Here is an 18,268-nt window from a genome sequence, read left to right on the forward strand (position 1 = left end):
CTCAGAAAAACAGTTAACCTTTGGAAAATTCTACAAGTTATTTTTGCATATATACAGTTACAATATCTCCCTAGACAGTCCAACTGCCACACATGGTGGCTTTGGGGCTTGTCTGCAGTGTTAACAGCTACTTTTTACTTTCAGAGCTTTTTTGACTAAATCCATGGAAAAAAAAATGGCATTTCACTTTTCCTTACACATTAAAAACTTCACACAAGTGAATGATAACAAAACACAATTTGTTAGGTCCATATTATTGTGTCACTTTATATCCCGGTTTCTCCAAGTCCAGATTTGACAAAAAGGATTCCCTCAGGGAGCTTGATACCCCAGGGAAAGAGAAAGACTGTGTGTCATTAGTTTGGTCCAACTGTCACACATGGTGGCTTTGGGGCTTGCCTGCAGTGTTAACAACTACTTTTTGCTTTCAGAGCATTTCAGACTAAGTCCCTGGGAAAAAAGATGGCATTTCACTTTTCCTTACACATTAAAAACTTCACACAAGTGAATGATAACAAAACACAAATTAATTCGTTAGCTCCATATTATTGTGTCACTTTATATCCCGGTTTCTCCAAGTCCAGATTTGACAAAAAGGATTCCCTCAGGGAGCTTGATACCCCAGGAAAAGAGGAAGACCGTGTGTCATTAGTTTGGTGTTTGGAGCTGTGAGCTGGAAGGTTTAGGTGAGAAGCAGAAGTGCTGCACAGACACAGCCCTGGAGGACACAAAGCAGCGTGTGGAGCTGTTTTGTCACACAAGGAGTGACTTACACGATGAGATCCCCGGTGAGCCTGACCAGGGACAGCAGGGTGTGCTTGAGGGAGGCTGCCAGGGGCAGGCTCTGGCTGCAGAGGGTGCCCAGGTGAGCGGCCTGCACGGCGCTGATGTAGCTCTCTGCAGGGATGGTGTCGTTGGCAAAGGCGTTGCGCTGGGGAGGAACACAAACACACACAAACACACACACAAACACACACACAAACACACATCAGAGCCCTGGATCTGGACACAGCCACACACTGCCCCCCTTCCCAGAACTCCTGCACCCACAGCAGACCAGCCCCTGAGGCTGGACTCACCCATGAGCCGATGTTGGGGAACTCGTTGGTGTGGATGTTGTTCCAGGATTCACACAGGGTCTGCACAGCTGATGGCAAGTTCTGGACAAGGGCTGGACCTGCAGTTACACAGAACAATCAGGAACTAAATAAATTCATAAATCATCCCTAAGATTTTAAGAGCATCCCAGCTTCCTTCACTTCATTACAACTGCAGAAAACACGGCACGAATACTAATCCACAAATACTAATCTAAGTCTTCAGCATACCAACATTTCATAGTTCCCCTTGTTATTCCGTGCCACAAGCTCCAGCATGGTCACAAAAACATTTCAGTAACCCAGGGGGGCACACAGGACATCCCTTCAGGGTTTGCCCAGCTGTTTCAGCTGGTGGAATACTGAAGACACTCTGCAGTGTGCTGCCGGCAGCACACCTCACTGTTTGAACAGGAGTGGAGATCGCTTTGAAACCGATGGTGGATTCACCCAGGAGGGGAGGCACCCTGGAGCCCAGCACTGCCCTGCCCCTCACCCAGAGTGTTGGACTTGCAGCGGCTGGAGCCGATGGCCAGGACGGCGGCGTAGCCCCGCAGCTTCTCCTCGGAGGGTTTGGTGTCCGAGGAACCCTCCTCCGAGAGGCTCCGCAGCAAGTAGGATCTGCAGGCAGGATGGAGGGGATTTACCTCAGCAATCAGCTCTGCAGCTCAGAACTAAAGTGTGTCAATGCAGTGACAGATAAAACACAAACTTCTCAAGTTCTGCCCCACACCACTAAGGGAGTTCTGGGCTTTCATCCTCTCTAAGCTACTTACCAGGAGAAGTGCCCAAAAAGAAAAAGCTGATTTATTTTTGCTTTCTTCTACACAGGTTCTAACGAGAGTTTAGAAGAATTTAGATTTTTTAATGTAAGAATTAACCCCCCCCTCTCTTTTCCTGATGGTCTGACAGCCTCAGTATCATCCCAGAGAAATAACCTTAAGTAACACTATCCTAGAGGGTGGTTTTATCTTTGGAGGAAAAGCTGGTTTTGCAAGGAAGCCTTGGAAGATCAGACAAGGAGGCTACTCAGAAACAACAAATTCCAATGCATGGCTTGACAAGCTACTTGTTATTTTCTTTTAAAGCACAGGACCCTCTAGAAGACATAAAGTAATTCCTCTGGACTATAAAACTCCCAGGCACTTCTGAGAAAACAACACACAAAACGCAGAGAAAGCCCAAAGCACAGCAAGAATTTGTGTTCCTGCTGGAAATCCCAAGGACTGTACCTGGTAAAAGTGGCATAAGTGTCAATGAGCTGCAGTGTGGCAGGGAGGAGGTTCTTGGTTATCTCTGAAGACTTGTGGGGGTCAGTTTCTGCAGCTAACTTGGAAAAGTGCTCATCTAGAGAAACCTGGATCTTGGAGATTGCAGCATCGAGGGTGTAAATGGACTGTAAACTGGGGACTTCGTGCAGCTGGAGAATGGTTGTGCAGTCGACAGCACAGAAAGAAGAGATCTGAGAACACAGCAGATGGAACAGTAAGTGCAGACCACGCCACAGAAGCACAAGTTTGTGTGTCCAGCTGCACCCCCAGACCTCACCTGTCGAGCAAAGTATTCCTCTGCTATTTCCACGTCGTACTTCACCGAGATGCACTTGCTGGAGGTCAGTTCCATGAGAGGAGCAGCATGCTCAGCCTTCATGCCCTGCTTGATAAGGTGATCCTACAAACGCCAAAACCCAGATCCGTCACGCCTGAACAGCGCTCTGCAGTTAACCACTTCAGAAAAGACGGGCACAGGACCCCCCAAAACAAATCCCAGGTGCAGCCGGCAGGGAGGGACCCATGCTGTCACTGCCACCACCCCCCAGAGCCCGCGGAGCTGAGGCTGAACCTTGATCCACACGACGTAGGACGGGATCTGCAGGCGGGAAGACCAGCGCAGGGTGTGCAGGAGGTCACAGTCGCTCATCTCGGGGGTGTTCATGGCCAAGTGGTGCATGTAGCTTTTGGAGGGAGGCAAAATCCCCAGGATCCGCCACAGGATCAGGAAGTAGTACTGAAGGGCACAGGCTTCCTAAACAGAGGAACAGTTGGGAAAGTCAGCACAGAAAGAATGAAGTTTCCACCGTTGCAAATATCTCCTCAGGGACTCCATGTTCCTGTGCCAAATCAGAACTCTGGGCTGAGTTTCTGTCATATTAAACAATAAAATAAGAAAGGCACAGGCTTCCTAAACAGAGGAACAGTTGGGAAAGTCAGCACAGAAAGAATGAAGTTTCCACCGTTGCAAATATCTCCTCAGGGACTCCACGCTCCTGTGCCAAATCAGAACTCTGGGCTGAGTTTCTGTCATATTAAACAATAAAATATGTAACACAGGAGTGAGAAAAGAAGAAATTATAACATTTTCTCCTGTTTAACTGTGTTCTAGCCACACCTCCTGGAATTACCATGGACTTACAGCAAGTCTGAAGCACGTTATGAATTAAAAACTCAAGAGATGTGCAACAACCACGAACACTATGGTTAGTTATGAGATTTTTAAGTTCCTCCTTACTCCAAGCACTGTCCAAAATACTTTGGCTAAATACTTTGCCTGAAAATACTAAGTTTGAACATTTGTTATTCCTCAGGAGAGTCTCACCAGTGCAGTGACATTTTTGTTCTCCCTCCTCCTGAGTGTATCAAACTGGGAGCCAGCAGCCAGTAACGAGGTGAGGGCTGAGTAGAGCTCGTCGTACTTTGTAGCCCTGGAGAAAAGGACCTCACAAACCTGCAGGAGATGACAAATCAGAACCTTTCCTTTGCAAAGCTCTTCACAGCCCAAAAATCAACTTCAGGGAGAGGTTCTGTTGGGACTGAGGATCAATGGACTGGGGACAAGAGCAGGCAGGAGAGGGAGCTCATTACCCTGATGGCAACAAATTTAGTGAGGAGACAAAACCCGGGGAAAACCTGAAGCAAAGTGATGAGAAAACAACTCTAATGCCACGTGTCTTTGTCTGAATCCCAAGCATTCCTGCAAGAACTCCAACAGATCTTCACAGACTTTGCACAGTGACTGTGCCCTGACATCCAGCCAGGGGGAAGAAGGAATCCCATGTTATCTTATCTGGTCACTCCTCTTTTCTCCACTTAGTGAAAGAGTCCTCTTTTTAATCAAGTCTTTCCTTGTCTGTTTTCCCTGGCACCTGGCAAACCCCCGTGGCCCTGCAGAAATCTCTCCCAGCGGTGCCGTACCGTGCTGTCCAGACGGTTCAGATCATCCTCAGAAGCTTCTGGAGACAGGATGCAGTAGAACCTGGGCTGTGGAGCAGAGTCTGGAATGTGAGAACAAAAAACAACCTTCAAAGTGGCAGCTGAAACAGACCACATTGTGTGTTTGGTTAATAAAACAATTCTTGCGTTATTAGATGTATTTTTACCTGTGGCCATTCAAAAGCAGGAGAAGCTGCCCAAATCAAGGCACAGAAAAGACTCTCATTTATTTATAAAAGCAAATATTGGAATAAAAAAATTCCTTCCATTTTTTTTCTTACCTGATGAACAGTGTTTGGTCCAGTTTTCTTCCACTTCTTTAAAGCCATGATAAAGCGGGACAGACGTTCGTCTGCTGCTGTCCTGGGATCCACTCACCCAGCCAAGAGGTGGAGTCAGCAAATTATACTGTACCTGAATTCAAGGAAAACAAACAAAATCCCACCCATGGCATCCTTCTCACTGAGGGCTGGGGGGAAAACACCACCCCACAGAGAAAGAAACACAAAACAGAAACAATCCTATTCAAAACACATTCCACTCTTCTGGGGGGAAGCCCTGGACCCTCCCTGATGATTTTTATTCTGGACTCAGCAGTTTAAATCCATGGCCAAGCTTCCCAAAGCTGGAAAAGCCAGGCACAAAGCACCATCTCATCCCATCAATGAGGACAGTGCCAGTGAAACACTAAAGAGAGGAAATACAACAGGGATTTGTGAAATAAACAGCCAAATACTCAAGATTTTAAAGATATGGTGGGACAATCATCCTGTCCTCACCAGGATTTATTAAGACATCAGTCACACCAGGAATTCACTCTCCAACTGAACCTGCTGCTAGGAACCAGCCACGATAATTAATCATTCCTTGGAACTCCCAAGTTTGGCAACAACATCAAAACTGATTTACTCACGAGGGCCATGGAAAGAACACCTGAAATGATTGCCCATTACAGATTCCTGCTGGGTGACCAATTAAACATCCAGATGTCAAAATCTCACCTGCTCAAACAGGTACATGGGGGCCTTGGAGTACTGGTGGAGCAGGTAGTCAAACACCAGGAGCAGCCGTGCCACGACAAGAGGCACAGAACACTGCTGGGTCTCCATGTTTGCTGTCAGCTCCACAATGGTCTGGATGCACAGCATCATGATGGATCTGCGCCCTCTCTCCGAGAAATTGTGGAAAATGAGCAGCAGCAGCTGGAGATGCTCCACATTCAGATCTTCTGTGTCGCTGGGGAGAGTCCCCTGCAAGGCGTTTTGCTTCAGGGTGCCCACAAACCTGGCAGTAGGAGAGGAAGTTTGTCAAGTTTCGTTTTCCTCTTTAAAACCTCTTTAACTACAAGTAATTATCTTTTTCTGCTTACTGTTCTAATACTGGCACTTTCACAAATGTTCTCGTATTAGAGTGAGACTGTGTGAGCAGTAAAAGCTACAGAAATTAAATCAGTGGCAAATGTATTTAGTGGAAAACAGGAACAATCATTCAGATGGAGAAGAGGTGATTCAAAAACATTCCCTGGGAAGAAAGGCTGTTCATTAGAACTTCAAACCACCTAAACCCTACCAATGAAAGCCAGGTAATGGGCAGAGAGGAACACTCTCCTCACCATCCTGACAGGACCTACCAGAAACCTGCTGAAAAATGAGATTCTCTTTCCCTTTTTACAGCCAGCCTTGCTGCAATTCAGCCTCCTCCCCTGTAAACCCTGGCTGCAGGTCTCATTTCTGGGCTCTGGGTGAAGGATTCCCCAGCTCGGCAGACTGACCCTCTGCTCCTCCCAGCAGCACACGGATCCCAGCTCAGGGAACACACACAAACACTTGGATTGCTGGGGACAGAGAATCTCCACTTGACAGGAAATGAGAGAGGTCAGAGATGACTGATTTACAGCTTGACATAAAATGATCTCACCTTTCCCAGACTTTAAGGCATTCTGGAACGTCAGGATCTCCCTGGGAAGTGGCTTTATGCTGCCAGATCAGGAGGAGTCGGGACAGCACCGACAAACTTTGAGGGTGGATGTAAAGAGGCCACGGACCTTCAGAAAATGGGGCAACTCCCAGCTGCTGGAGAAGCGTGTTCTGGAACAAAACAAGGGCTTGTTGGAGAGAGGCAAGTCCTGTGTGATGCTTTAATTAACTAAAAGTATGATCTGAGCATAGAGATGACAATAAACAGCAGGGCTCACACAGCAATGGCTCTCCTGTCACAGATACAGGGCAGAGCTACTGAGGGACACTCAGTGCTGTCACTTTGCCACCTAAACACAACAAAACCCCAACACCAACGCAGAAAAAAATGGCATTAATGAGTTTTTCTCATTCACTGCAATATCAGAGCAGGAGAGACTGTGCTACTGTGCTCAGTATCTGTGAATCTGCAAGAAGAACCCTTTGACTGACCACAGCAGTGTTTGCTTCCTTTCAAATGTAGTAAAAAGGCAGATTGATGAAAAGTCCAACTGCTTTTAAAAATTAACAGACAACAGAGTGCTTTAAATAGAGTAGAAAACAGCCCACAAAGCATAGGGGTTGAATTCAGTGATGGGTGAAGCAGGTTTGTAGCCTCCATGACAGGGTTAAGTCAGGTCAGCCCATGACCCAGCTAAGAAACCTAGAGGCTACAAAGTCAGGACACGAAAGCAAAAGGATTAATTTGATTCTCTCCTGAGAAATTCCAAGGCCTTCTGGCATCAGTCCTGACAGCAGAGCAAATCTGTAGGAATGTCTCTTGATAAACTCATGGGTAGAGGCAACTCTCCAAGACAAAATACATAAATTCATTTCCTTCTCAGCTTTCATCACCTTCAAAGTCCAGTGGATTATTCTGAACTCTGGATGTTAAGTTCACTGTGCAGGATGTTTTGTGCTGGATGACTTGGAAGGTCACTCAAATCACAGGACTCAAAATATTACAACTTGTTTTTGCAGAATTTACTCGGGGCCAAATGGGAACAAGCAACACACTACTCAAGGTGTGGAGAACCCAGACATGAACAGACACCAACACTTCCTCATTTTGTTTATGCACTCAATCCCAGCTCACCTGCAGGGCAGGGGACTGAAGGTCTGAGGTCACCAAGGAATGGTTGAAGTGATACAGAGCAGCAGCAAACTCCTCATCTGATGTGCCTGTACGACAGGGATCGAGAGCCTCTTACTACTTTTGCTCTCCACTATTTAAAACTTGGACAAAAAACTCACAAAAAGAGACTCCTCTGAGCTGTACAGCTCTACCAGAGAGGTTTTCTCACTCACCCTTCAGGCCATCCTTGTCCACCTCCTTGATGATGCTCGCCAGCGTGGCCATGTGCTGCTCCGACAGGGACACGCTCAGGTAGTTGCGGATGAAATTATTCCTGGAGTTCAGCATAGAAGAAGTGATAAAGTTCAAAATGTTTGAAGCTAGGCTCAAAAACTGAAAAGAAAAGAGAAACACACTATAGAAGCAACAAAAGCAGAGGGACGACATTAAACAAAAATGAAACCACCAGCAAAATAAATCGAGTCCCTTAAACCTTCCTCGCCCTGCAGTGGAGGGAAGGTGCACTCATGGCAATCCAGCTCCCTGCACTGGGGTCTGGACCAGAACCGATGCCACAACTCCCTGAGAAGGTTGGAGGCCTCCAACTTCTCCACAGCAGTATTTATTTTTGTCTTTACCCAATGGAGCTGGAGCTAGAAGCATTCTATCAGCAAGTCACGTCACTTGCAGCTCTGCCCCCGTTTTCCCTGTCCCTCTGTAACCCAAACAGATACAATCTCCAGCCTCTGCTTCCCCGGCAGCAACAACTCCTGAGACACTCCATCTGACAGCAGAGGAGGGAGAACATCCTCCTCCACAGCCAGGACACCGATTCCCCCGAGCAGTGTGCCACAGCCACCTGCCACTTCCCAGGGAGGCTGCCAGCTGTCTGTCTGTCTGTCCCTGGCAGGAGCAGCAGCAGTGCCTGCCCCGAGCCCCCACAGCCCCCCGGGGCCGAGCTCCGGCCGTACCAGCTCGGGGTCCTTGCGGCTGGCCAGGATGTTCCCGTTCTCCCCAGCACTCTGCTTGTTGGGGCTCTTCACCCTCGGCGAGCTCTCCAAAGGAGGGGGTGGAGGGGGTGGTGGTGGGGCCACTTTCTCTTTGCTGGGAGAGATTGTCTCTTCAAACCATTGCCCCAGGATTGGCTCACTGTCGTCATCTAACAGGGCGGGAACAACAAATCCATACTGTTACAAGCAAATACCTCACAAAATACCCAGCCTGACTGAGGCCTGAAACAGAATTTCAGTGAGCAGCCTTAAGGTGCCCATCCTTCTGTCCAAATCACAAGGCAAAGCCCTTTCACAGAGGTCCAGCAGGAATTTACACAAGGAAATCATTTCCACTCTCCTCTTAAGTAAATACTGTCAAATCCCAGCCACTCAGGCTTCAGTTTACACAAAAGAGCGCCACACAGACCTTAAAACTGCTCAGTACTTTCAGTGCTACAAGTCACAGTCTGAGAAGGCAACAGCACAGCAGGCCAGCTTTCCATTCAATGTGCAAAGCAGTGTAAAACACAGAGCTGCTGCAAACTGCATTACCTTGGCTGCTGTCCTCCTCAGTGCTGCTAAAGTCATCCTCGTAGTAAGTGTTGGAGTCCGTGGAGGCACTGGCATCGCTGCTCATGGAGCCCTTCCTCTGGCGCTGCAGGACACAGGCCTGAACAGCAGAATTTTAGGATTGTGAAAGATAATAATTTGAAAGCAAGATTAACTTCTTCGTGCCTTTTTGTTTTCTTCTAGCAAATTTGTCTCGACTAGTTTATTAATGGTTTTTCAAGGCTTAAGTTGGACTAAAAATTATACAGGATGGTTAAAAATAGAACAATTTAGGGCAAGCTTGTAAGCAGCACTTGAAATAACAGTTCTAATATAAAATCATCTGTTACCAATGCAGCCTTTCCATCTGCCCACTAAAACCACAAATACCACTGAACTTACAAAAAAAAGTGCATTTCCATTAGCACAAATTTGTCAAATTTACATCTCTGAAAAGAGGAAAGAGAAAGGGCTGACAACTTGTCAAAGGAGAACTGTATGTTCTCAGCACAGCCCCGGTTTGTTAAGTGATGCCAGTCTGGAGTGGCATCCAGCTGTGTGGATGGCTCCAGGAGTTCTCCAGCTGTGTGCCAGTCCCCACCTTTCTGTAGGAGGTGGAGAGCAGGGTCAGCAGCAGATTAGTGAGGGGCACAGAGTCGATGAGCCGCTGGATGCGCTGGATGGACGTGCTCTGAGCCATGATATCCAGCACTGCTGGGGGGCCGTCGCTCTCCCAGCCCTGCAGGACACAATTTCAAATTGAATTCAAAGAAAGAGAAATTGGTAGGAGAATTTTAGGTGTGCATCAGTGGAGAAGGCAGAATGTCTCAGGACAAGACACACCTTGTGCAACGCCTCCACTTGCAGATCTTGGAAAAGAGATGACAGCAATTTGATGGCATGATTTGCCAGCACCACTGATAGCACCCCAAACCCCTGATGCCTGCAGAAACAGAAAGGACAGAACATCATGTCACGGGGGGAAAAAAAATAAATATTAAATAAAGTGACTGCTTAGCTAAACTGGAGACAAAAACTTCTTTCCAAGACTCAGGACTTGAATTGCAAATAGAGATAAAATTCCACGAGACCAACAAGCCCCTGCAGCAGCTGCTTGCTGGGGCTGGTTAGAGCCCTGGACAATGCTTCCTGCAGGGGTGTCACGTACCCTTTGCCAGGTCCCAGCTTGGGAGACCCCACGCCCTCCTTAGTGCGGGCAATGATGTCTCTGACGCGAAGAGCAGCCAAGGGATCCTTCTCCTTCCCCTTATCAGCCAAGGCCGTGGGGCTGAGGTTCAAGATGAGGAAGAGGCTGTTCAGCAAACACCAAGCCCCGAGCAGCTGGAAGTTCTGATAATGCTATCGTGCCAAAAGCCATGGGGAAGGGGGGAGAAAAAAGCACCAAAAAGACAAAACACCGTCAATCCGAATGTCAAAAGTACAGCAGCACAAGAAGGGTGAAAAATCCTGCTGAGATGGAAATCTTACCTCACCCCCTGCACGGCGTGAATTGCTGATGGCTTGTCCAATCATTTCATAGATTTCAAGCTGCAAATAAAGCCAAAACCGTGGTCAGGCACCCCCACCAGACAACAACAAAAATAAAAACTCCAAATGCAATTGTATTCTACCCTCTACAATTAGCCACCCCTTTAACTCCTCCACCAGCAATGGCAGTGTCCCAAAATCATAGCTGTGCATTTCAACGCAAATAAACACAAATTCTGTGCTCTTCTTCACTTGCTGAGGAGGACAACAATGAACACTCTGTTGTTTAATACTTACACATTTCTGTACAATAGTAGCAGCATCGTTTTCATAATCCTCTTCTTTGGAGCTCGTTGATCCTGTTCGTACCTGTTGGGTGCTGCCCACGTGCAGGATGGCCATGCAGGTGGCCACGCTCACACCTCAGGGAAAACAAGTGCAGGGGACATTCTTAGGAAGAGCCAGTTTGGGGACAAAATGTTCCTGTTTAGCACATTAAGAAAAGCAGTATCGAACGTGTCCATCAACTTGATGAAGCAGGGAATGCTCAGTATTATAGTGAAAGAGTAGAAAAAATCTTTAGTACCCTCAAAAGAGTGAAGTTTTACCCTACAGAAACACATGGGAGCAGTCAGAGGAGGTAATGTTTTACCATGTCATTCAATACCATTTTTAGGATAATTTTCAGACTCTGAGTGCCACATCTCCTTAAAGTCTCCCCCATAGCAATTAAACACTCAGGATTTTTGGTGTGCTTAAAACACTCCTGGGAAACAAGGCTGATTGGGGGCTGTAACAAATTAAGCTGAAACCTAAAGTAAAAATACATTATGCTCTGACTATAAAAAGAAAGAGCAGAAATTACAGGCTGTTAAGAAAACGTTGAGTCAGTCTTTTTCTTAGATACTTAGACAGGAATAGTGGCAGTATCAGCACCAACTTCAATATTAACCCCATCACCACACCGTGCTGCAGAGCTTCAAAAACCCGCTTGTGAGCCTCTAACACACAGGTAAAAAAACACCAAAAACTCCAAAAAACCACTGGAGATCCACTCACCTGCATAGAGACAGCTGAGAGCGAGCACAGTCACGTCCTGGAGACGTGTGGGCGTCAGGGGCTCCAGGACAGGCAGCGACAGAGTATCCAGAGCCATGGTGACATCGATGACCAGCGAGTGGAACCTGCGGGCAGCGACACACGGTGAGGACAGCCCAGAGAGCGCTGCCCTGGCAGCACAGTGACCTCCCCCAGGCACAGGGAGATGTCCCAAGCGAAGGGTGGCACTGACCCGTTGCGCACGGCCGTGGCGTCGGCCACCGTGGCCGGCATGATGAAGAAGGAGTTGGCGGACACGGCGTCCTGGAAGCGGTTGATGTAGCGCAGGAAGTACGGCAGGTTCAGGCACACGCGGAGAAGCTTCTCGGAGCCACCTGCCAACCACAGCAGCAGGGCTCAGCCCTAACGGTCCTCGGTAATTAACTTAATTGCTCTTGGCGGTGAGAAAATGCCATCAGAGATGAGGCAATAGGATAAAGAGTGACTTGTAACCCCAGCTGCTGAAGTTTGCACACCACGCTTGTAAATGTCACAAAGCTGTGTCCATGTTACAGGTCCAGCTGGTGAGACTTGATGATCCCAAAGGTTTCTTCCAACCCTAACAATCCTGTCATTCTAACTCACATCTACTCAACAATCCATCCCATAAGGTATTTCATACTGCCCACCTCATTTACCCCTCCAAACACAAATTCACTGAGCTCATCCCTGCAATGAAAACTCCATTCCAGCACAACCCCCCTTGGCAATCACCAGGGAACCCTTTAGGTCAGAGGGTTTCTTCCCCCTCAGAGCTGAGATGTAACACTGGAGACATTTTTCCAGTACTTTTTTGGCCCCAAGCTAGAGAAGCTGATTCTCACCAAGTTCTTGCAGGCTGGCCACATTCTGAGCAATGAATATGCTCTTGGTCTTTGTTGCAGATGTTTGATCTGTGGCAGCTTGATCCTCGCTCTCTCCTTCCACCTAAAGCAAGCACACACTGAATTTATTATGGAGGCAGTAAAAACACACAATATTTCTCTAAGCCTCTACACAGAAGCAAAGTGTACCAACAGCATAACTCCAAACAGCCATGGATATCACTGAACATTGCATTCCATGAGGAAACAAATCCAGTATTGCCAATCCAGCACAAACAGTATTTGGGTGGTTGCTGTTTATCCCACAAAAGCAGCATTTATGTAATTAAGAAAGGTTCTCTTCACACCTGTGTCAAGAAGCACCACTCTGTCCTTCCCTGCACTGGGTTAATAATGTTGAAATTCAGACTGTTTCTGTTTTAGAGGTTTTTTACCTGTGTCTCTGTTGTGATTGATGGTGATGACGAGACTCTGGGGTTAAAGACTGATGTCAATTGGTTGAGGAAGTTCATCTGCACTTCCTTCTGTCTCAGCTCTGGGCTCACCGGGGAGGCCAATTCCTTCTGGTCCTCAACTGCAGGGAAAACAACAAACCCCCATTTCAGAGAGCAAACCTCAGCTTTCCTGTGCCTGACTCCAGTGCTGCACTCAAACACACGCAGCTCAAGCCCCCTCCCTACCATCAGAGAGGGTTTTGACAGTCTGAGGCAGCTTGGCTGATTTCATCATCGCTGTGAAGGTGATGATTTCCGTCCGGTCCAGGCGGCTGCAGCCCGTGCACAGCCCCTTGATCAGCAGAATGAGGTGTTTCTACAGAAAACAGAGACATCAAGTATCATTTAAACTCTCTCCATTCCAATCCCTCTTCCATATCGTTTACTCTGAGCAGATGGATTAAGAGTAATGCAACTTCAGCTAGTGAGGCCACTGCAACAGCTCTGAGCCACTCTGATCTCCCCCAAGGATCAAGACACATCCCAGACTGCAGGTTATCCAGGTCACTGACACAGCTTCCTGTGGAAAACACCTGGAAAAGCTCTCTCTGCTTTTCTCTTGTTTCTTTTTCTCTTGTTACAGGAACAATCCTCACAGGCCTTCCTTCTGTCAAATTTATTTAAGCTTTCCCTCAAGACAGAAATACAAGCAGGCAAGAGATATCTTTAAAAACTCAACAGATAGCTGTGATCCAGGTTGTTGCACAAAACCAAGCCAGAAACTGGATCTGAATTAACCAAGGCCTCAAGTCATCTTTATTTTGTGAGCAAGCTTTGATTCTGAGCACAGAACGCAGAGGGAAGATCCACCAGAAATCAGACTCTACCAAAGTGTACACCTTAAATATTCTGAGTGCTTCATTAATTTTGCTTTATGCATTCAGCATTAGAGCAGATTATTTCAGAATTAGAGCCCAAAGACCATTCTCACACTGAGGCTGGCCCAGGAGGTCCAAACCTGTGCTCACCTGTGAAACAGCACATGCTTCGTCTGGGTTCTCAAGCCGCAGCAGGGAGAATTCAATCAGGACTTTACAAGCAGCTGCCACTGACTGCAACTGGTTTCTGGGTACTGAAAAAAGCAGATCCTTGTACTCAGAGTAAGTTTTAAAACAGTCCAGTCTAATAAACTCCCAATGCTGTCAATAAAGCAGGATGCCCTGCAGCGTGGGTACACGCTCTGTCTCTCCCACCTTACATAAATGCAATATAAATTCAGTCTCATTACAATGTAACCCAAGAAATGTCAGCAAAGTCAGGATAATTCCTTCTGCCAGGCAGGAATTCAGACAGATAAAGCAGTTTCCCCAGCAACATTATTTAATGCTGACAGAAGTGCTGAAGAACATGAAACAAGTTCACAAAGCCCATTTTTTTGTTGAAATTGCTAAATTGTCAGCCAAAATAACAGAAAATATTTTGAGTCACAATGTTTTGATCATTAACTCCAACACAGTAACATAACTACAAAAGCCCTGAATGGTTTGGGTTGGAAGGGACCTTAAATCCCATTAATCTCACACACATTCCAGTAGATCAGGTGGCTCCAAGCCCTGTCCAACCCGACCTTGGACATTTCAAGGGATGGCAGTGCTCTAACTGCTGAAGGATAATCTAAAAATCCTGAACACTGATTTAAACATTTAACCAAAAATTCAATCAGGTCAATGAATAAACACACAGAAAGGCAACGCTGTCCAGTAGTTGGTGGCCAAATACTCCCATCAACAAGCCTCCTTTTCCATCAGAGCTGACATTTCACGGTACAAAAGCCAGCAAAGTCTGATTCAGCAAGAAGGCAAAAAACAAACACAAAAATCAACAGCTCTGATTTGCTTTGACTGCATCCAGTCATTGCACAGGAGCAAGAGAAGCAAAGGAACACTTACTGAGACCACACACAGTAGTGATGTAGTGTGTGGAAAGTGCAACAAATGAGGAGTAGAAAGGCTCGTACTGCTTGTCGTGGTGCAGGATCTCAGATTCACTGCAATGGAGAAGGGGACAGAGGTCAGCCAGACCCAGCAGCACCACCCACCACCCCAATGTGTCCAGTGACAAGGGGACAGCTCTGGGAACACAACCCTCGTGTCCCCAGGACTGAGTCCTCCAGCAGCAGCCGGATCACGGCACCAACATCACTGCCCCCACAGGAAATGTAAGGAAATACTGTGCTGCCAGTGTTTCTCCTCCACAGCATCAACAGGTCAGGCTCTACCAGCCACACTCCCTGCCAGAGGCTCATTAACCTTTAAGTTGTTCTAAACTCAGCTGCCCAGAGAGCCTGGACTGTGTGTTCTGCTAACGCTGGCAGGATTTGCCAGGCCTGGAGCACAGGCATTCCCTTCCTGTCACGACACCGAGGCAACTGGAGCCTGTGCAAGTCCGCAAATCAAACCAGAACCAGAGCACAACAGCGCCTGTGAGCAGCTGGGGAGGGATCTGGCCAGGTAAGGCAGAGCCCCTGAGGCTTCTCAGCTACACTCACTGGCCTCAGGAAGGACAGTTGATGGCAGAGGTGACCCCTTAAAGGTGTCCCACCACATCCCACCTGCACAGACACGGAGAACACAAACTGCTCTGCCTCCACACCTCCTTCTACCTCTCATTTTTCCTGTGACAACACTAAGGAATGTGCCTATCTGCCTCATAAATGATCAATTTACTTTCTTTCACATTTTCATGCAGCGATGCGAACGAGCAAGCTGGAAGAACAATTATTAGTTGCCTCTCCAAGCCAGGTTTCTCCACCTCTGGGACAGAGGTTATCTCTGGAGGGCAGCAGCCCATGGCACAGTCTGTACCCAGCTCCAAGCATGATTTCACCATTCCCTGCTGACCTGAATAAAGCCCAGTCACCTTCCCTTTTTCCACCCTAAGCCATCGTTTCCAGCTGTAACAGGAGGTGCAGCTAAAAGAGAAACAACACTGGAACAGAATCATTCCTCCACAAAAACGAGCAGAAATACCCATCAGCTTTGTAGCCTGATTCCCTAGGTCTGAGGTTTTATTTAGTCTGCCTAAAAAGCTGAAATAGAAAATTAAGAGAGAGACTTTACTGGAAAATATTCAACAGCATCACATGATCGAGTTAAAACACCTCAGGCTCCACCTCACCCTCTCCTGCCAGAGCTGCTCTGGTGAGGAACGAGCCCAGAGACTGAACATGCAAAGCAGTCTGTGCTCTCTCCTTTTCAGACATTCATTTTGCTCACCTACTTCTCAGGCCCAACTCCACCAGCAGCAGTAGATGTACCTAAGTATTGTTAGGAGAACAAATTAGAAATAACAGAGTAGAGGAGAGGCTGACAGCTCCTAAATTACTGCACAGGTCAAGCTGTGCACCACACACAGTGCCCACAGGGTATGAAGAACACAGAGGTGCAGAATACAGCACGAGATAGGGATTGGGCAATGGGAGGTTTGAGTTCTACTAAAAAACACTGTGGATGTTATGATAGTGCAAAGTGGAAGGCAGCAGGCAAGTGATCATCAACACCTTTCCAAGCCAGCGTTTTCCAAGTCAGCATTGCCATCATTTATGTCAAATAAGGGCCTAATTTCTGTCAATTCTTGAAGACACCTGCTAACAGAGCAATATCAGTAGCCTGATGATGCTTAAACTTATAAACGAAATACCAGAGTAGTTAAAAAAAAGGGGATTATTGATTTGTTTTGAAAAGAATAATACTGGTGATTTCACTGTCATGGCACCAAGTTTATTTAAGGGGAAATCCAGCTACTTTGGGGTTGGCTGACACCATCAAGGGCTTAACAAGTGCCTTCTAAAAATAACTTGAACACATAAAAGATTTTCTGCGAGAAATCTAAAGATAGATTCTTGTTCGGCACAGAAAAGCACAGCTCCAGACACCAACAAGTTGTATTTATTCCTTTGTCATTCAGCACACCACACCAAGGCACAAAACAAAAACCACCATCCTGCAAGATCCCAAATCCTGCCAGAACATCGGGCACACAACTCCAACCTCAGGCAGTGCTGCCTGAAGGCAACAAACCTCTGTCTCAAGTGGAAAACAGAACCAACATCACCACTAAAGGAGGAAACAGCCCTCTGCCAGAACTCGAGTGGATCTACTCGAGTCTCCCTGGGATCTTTTGATGAAACACTCCACTAATGAACTTTAGGCACAGGGACAGCAGAGCTAGCTGGGGAAAAGTGCCATTGGAATGGTTCCTAAAACAAACACTGGCCAAGGAGCTGCCCAAACCCATCAATACCTGCACAGCTCCCAAGGGAACAACTGCTCTGTGTGTGCAGGCACAGAACTCCTCAAATTAACTCTATGAATCTCAAACATCCACTGCACACTCAGCCCTTCTACATTAAACAAAACACCACTGGGTTTTATTTCATCCTCTTCCTCAATGCGTTGTTTATTTTATGTTTCCTAATAATTTATTGTGGCCGGGGTTATAGCTCTGTAACTGAGCATGATGTTGTGGCGTTCACGTCTCGATCATAAAACAAGCTGTAAGTTGAATTAAGTAGCTGCGGTGGGTACTCTTACGCTCTGACTCCAACCTGTGTGGTTAAGACAAGGCAGAATTGATTTGGTTCTGCTTTATTTCGACTTAAAATAGGAGAAGCACTGCAGTGGTAAAGACTGAGAGAGAAGTCTGGTCCCCGCAGAGCCCGGTGAGACAACACTTCCCACGGCCCAAGCGGCCAAACTGTGACACGCCTGGACAAAAGCAAAACCACAAGAACAGTCCCGAAGCCTCTCGGCGGGCGCCTGTCCGAGGTGCTGCGGCCGGGCGAGCACCCTCAGCCCGTTATGGGCCCCGAGGGCACCTCCGAGAGCTCCGGCCCCGGGACAGCGGCAGGAGCCGGGAACGGAGCTCGAGGCTTTTCCCGGCCAGCCGCAGCCCCGCCGCTTGCCCTGCGGGGCACCGAGCCGGGCACCGAGGCGGGCACCGAGCCGAGCACCGGGCACCTCACACCCAGCCGGGCCCCGCCTCAGCCGCTCCCGCAGTGGCACCACCAGCGCTCCCCCTGAGCGGGCGACGCCGAGGGGCGGCAGCCCCCGCCCGCGCTCCCTCACCTCTCGATGACCGAGGCGAGCAGCTGCGGCAGCTCCTTCATGTCGAAAGCCGAGTAGGACGCGGAGAGCAGCGGCCGCACGGCCACGTCCCAGCCGGGCCCGGCCGCGGCCCCCGCGCCGCCCCCCGCCATCTTGGGCTGCGCTGGGCCGGGGGGGCCGCGGCGCGCACAGCGCCCCCTGCCGGCGGGGCGGCGACCGCGCAACGTCGCGCCGCCCCATTGGCCCGCGGCGCGGGCGCGTGCGCACTGCGTGAGACAGCAACTTTTGGCGCGCGGCGCGTGCGGGGCGCGGGGAAGGCGGGGCGGGGGTTGCGCATGCGCAGTGTGCGCCCCCCCCCCCCCCCCCCCCGCTGATGCTGAGGGGTAAGGGAGAGCTCGGAGCGGTCCGAAAAATCATCTAAAAATCACCGAAACACCGGAAT

At 48.2% G+C, this 18,268-nt stretch overlaps 1 protein-coding gene across 6 annotated transcripts in view; it reads right to left on the reverse strand.

Moving 5' to 3' along the window:
* Positions 1 to 17,982, reverse strand: part of UBR4 (ubiquitin protein ligase E3 component n-recognin 4) — an 88,706-nt gene extending 70,724 nt beyond the window's left edge. For all 6 annotated transcript variants that reach the window (XM_088066480.1, XM_088066479.1, XM_088066478.1 and 3 more), the window contains exons 1-28: positions 17,848 to 17,982; positions 14,671 to 14,768; positions 13,750 to 13,853; positions 12,968 to 13,097; positions 12,722 to 12,861; positions 12,288 to 12,390; positions 11,657 to 11,798; positions 11,425 to 11,549; positions 10,663 to 10,787; positions 10,366 to 10,425; positions 10,046 to 10,236; positions 9,721 to 9,820; positions 9,479 to 9,616; positions 8,881 to 8,998; positions 8,308 to 8,495; positions 7,570 to 7,729; positions 7,358 to 7,443; positions 6,224 to 6,393; positions 5,308 to 5,590; positions 4,588 to 4,720; positions 4,289 to 4,368; positions 3,693 to 3,821; positions 2,940 to 3,122; positions 2,646 to 2,768; positions 2,330 to 2,559; positions 1,594 to 1,718; positions 1,080 to 1,177; positions 774 to 931 (exon numbers count right to left, since the gene is read on the reverse strand). In XM_088066480.1, coding sequence (XP_087922606.1) covers positions 774 to 931; positions 1,080 to 1,177; positions 1,594 to 1,718; positions 2,330 to 2,559; positions 2,646 to 2,768; positions 2,940 to 3,122; positions 3,693 to 3,821; positions 4,289 to 4,368; positions 4,588 to 4,720; positions 5,308 to 5,590; positions 6,224 to 6,393; positions 7,358 to 7,443; positions 7,570 to 7,729; positions 8,308 to 8,495; positions 8,881 to 8,998; positions 9,479 to 9,616; positions 9,721 to 9,820; positions 10,046 to 10,236; positions 10,366 to 10,425; positions 10,663 to 10,787; positions 11,425 to 11,549; positions 11,657 to 11,798; positions 12,288 to 12,390; positions 12,722 to 12,861; positions 12,968 to 13,097; positions 13,750 to 13,853; positions 14,671 to 14,768; positions 17,848 to 17,978 — 3,851 coding nt within the window. In that variant the 5' untranslated portion in view covers positions 17,979 to 17,982. The remainder of the gene's footprint in view (positions 1 to 773; positions 932 to 1,079; positions 1,178 to 1,593; positions 1,719 to 2,329; positions 2,560 to 2,645; positions 2,769 to 2,939; positions 3,123 to 3,692; positions 3,822 to 4,288; positions 4,369 to 4,587; positions 4,721 to 5,307; positions 5,591 to 6,223; positions 6,394 to 7,357; positions 7,444 to 7,569; positions 7,730 to 8,307; positions 8,496 to 8,880; positions 8,999 to 9,478; positions 9,617 to 9,720; positions 9,821 to 10,045; positions 10,237 to 10,365; positions 10,426 to 10,662; positions 10,788 to 11,424; positions 11,550 to 11,656; positions 11,799 to 12,287; positions 12,391 to 12,721; positions 12,862 to 12,967; positions 13,098 to 13,749; positions 13,854 to 14,670; positions 14,769 to 17,847) is intronic.
* Between the last annotated feature and the right edge of the window lie 286 nt (positions 17,983 to 18,268).

This window comes from Pseudopodoces humilis, chromosome 24 (assembly GCF_049639895.1).
Source record: "Pseudopodoces humilis isolate 2021_Gansu_Grassland_sample_001 chromosome 24, ASM4963989v1, whole genome shotgun sequence".
Lineage (NCBI taxonomy): Eukaryota > Metazoa > Chordata > Aves > Passeriformes > Paridae > Pseudopodoces > Pseudopodoces humilis.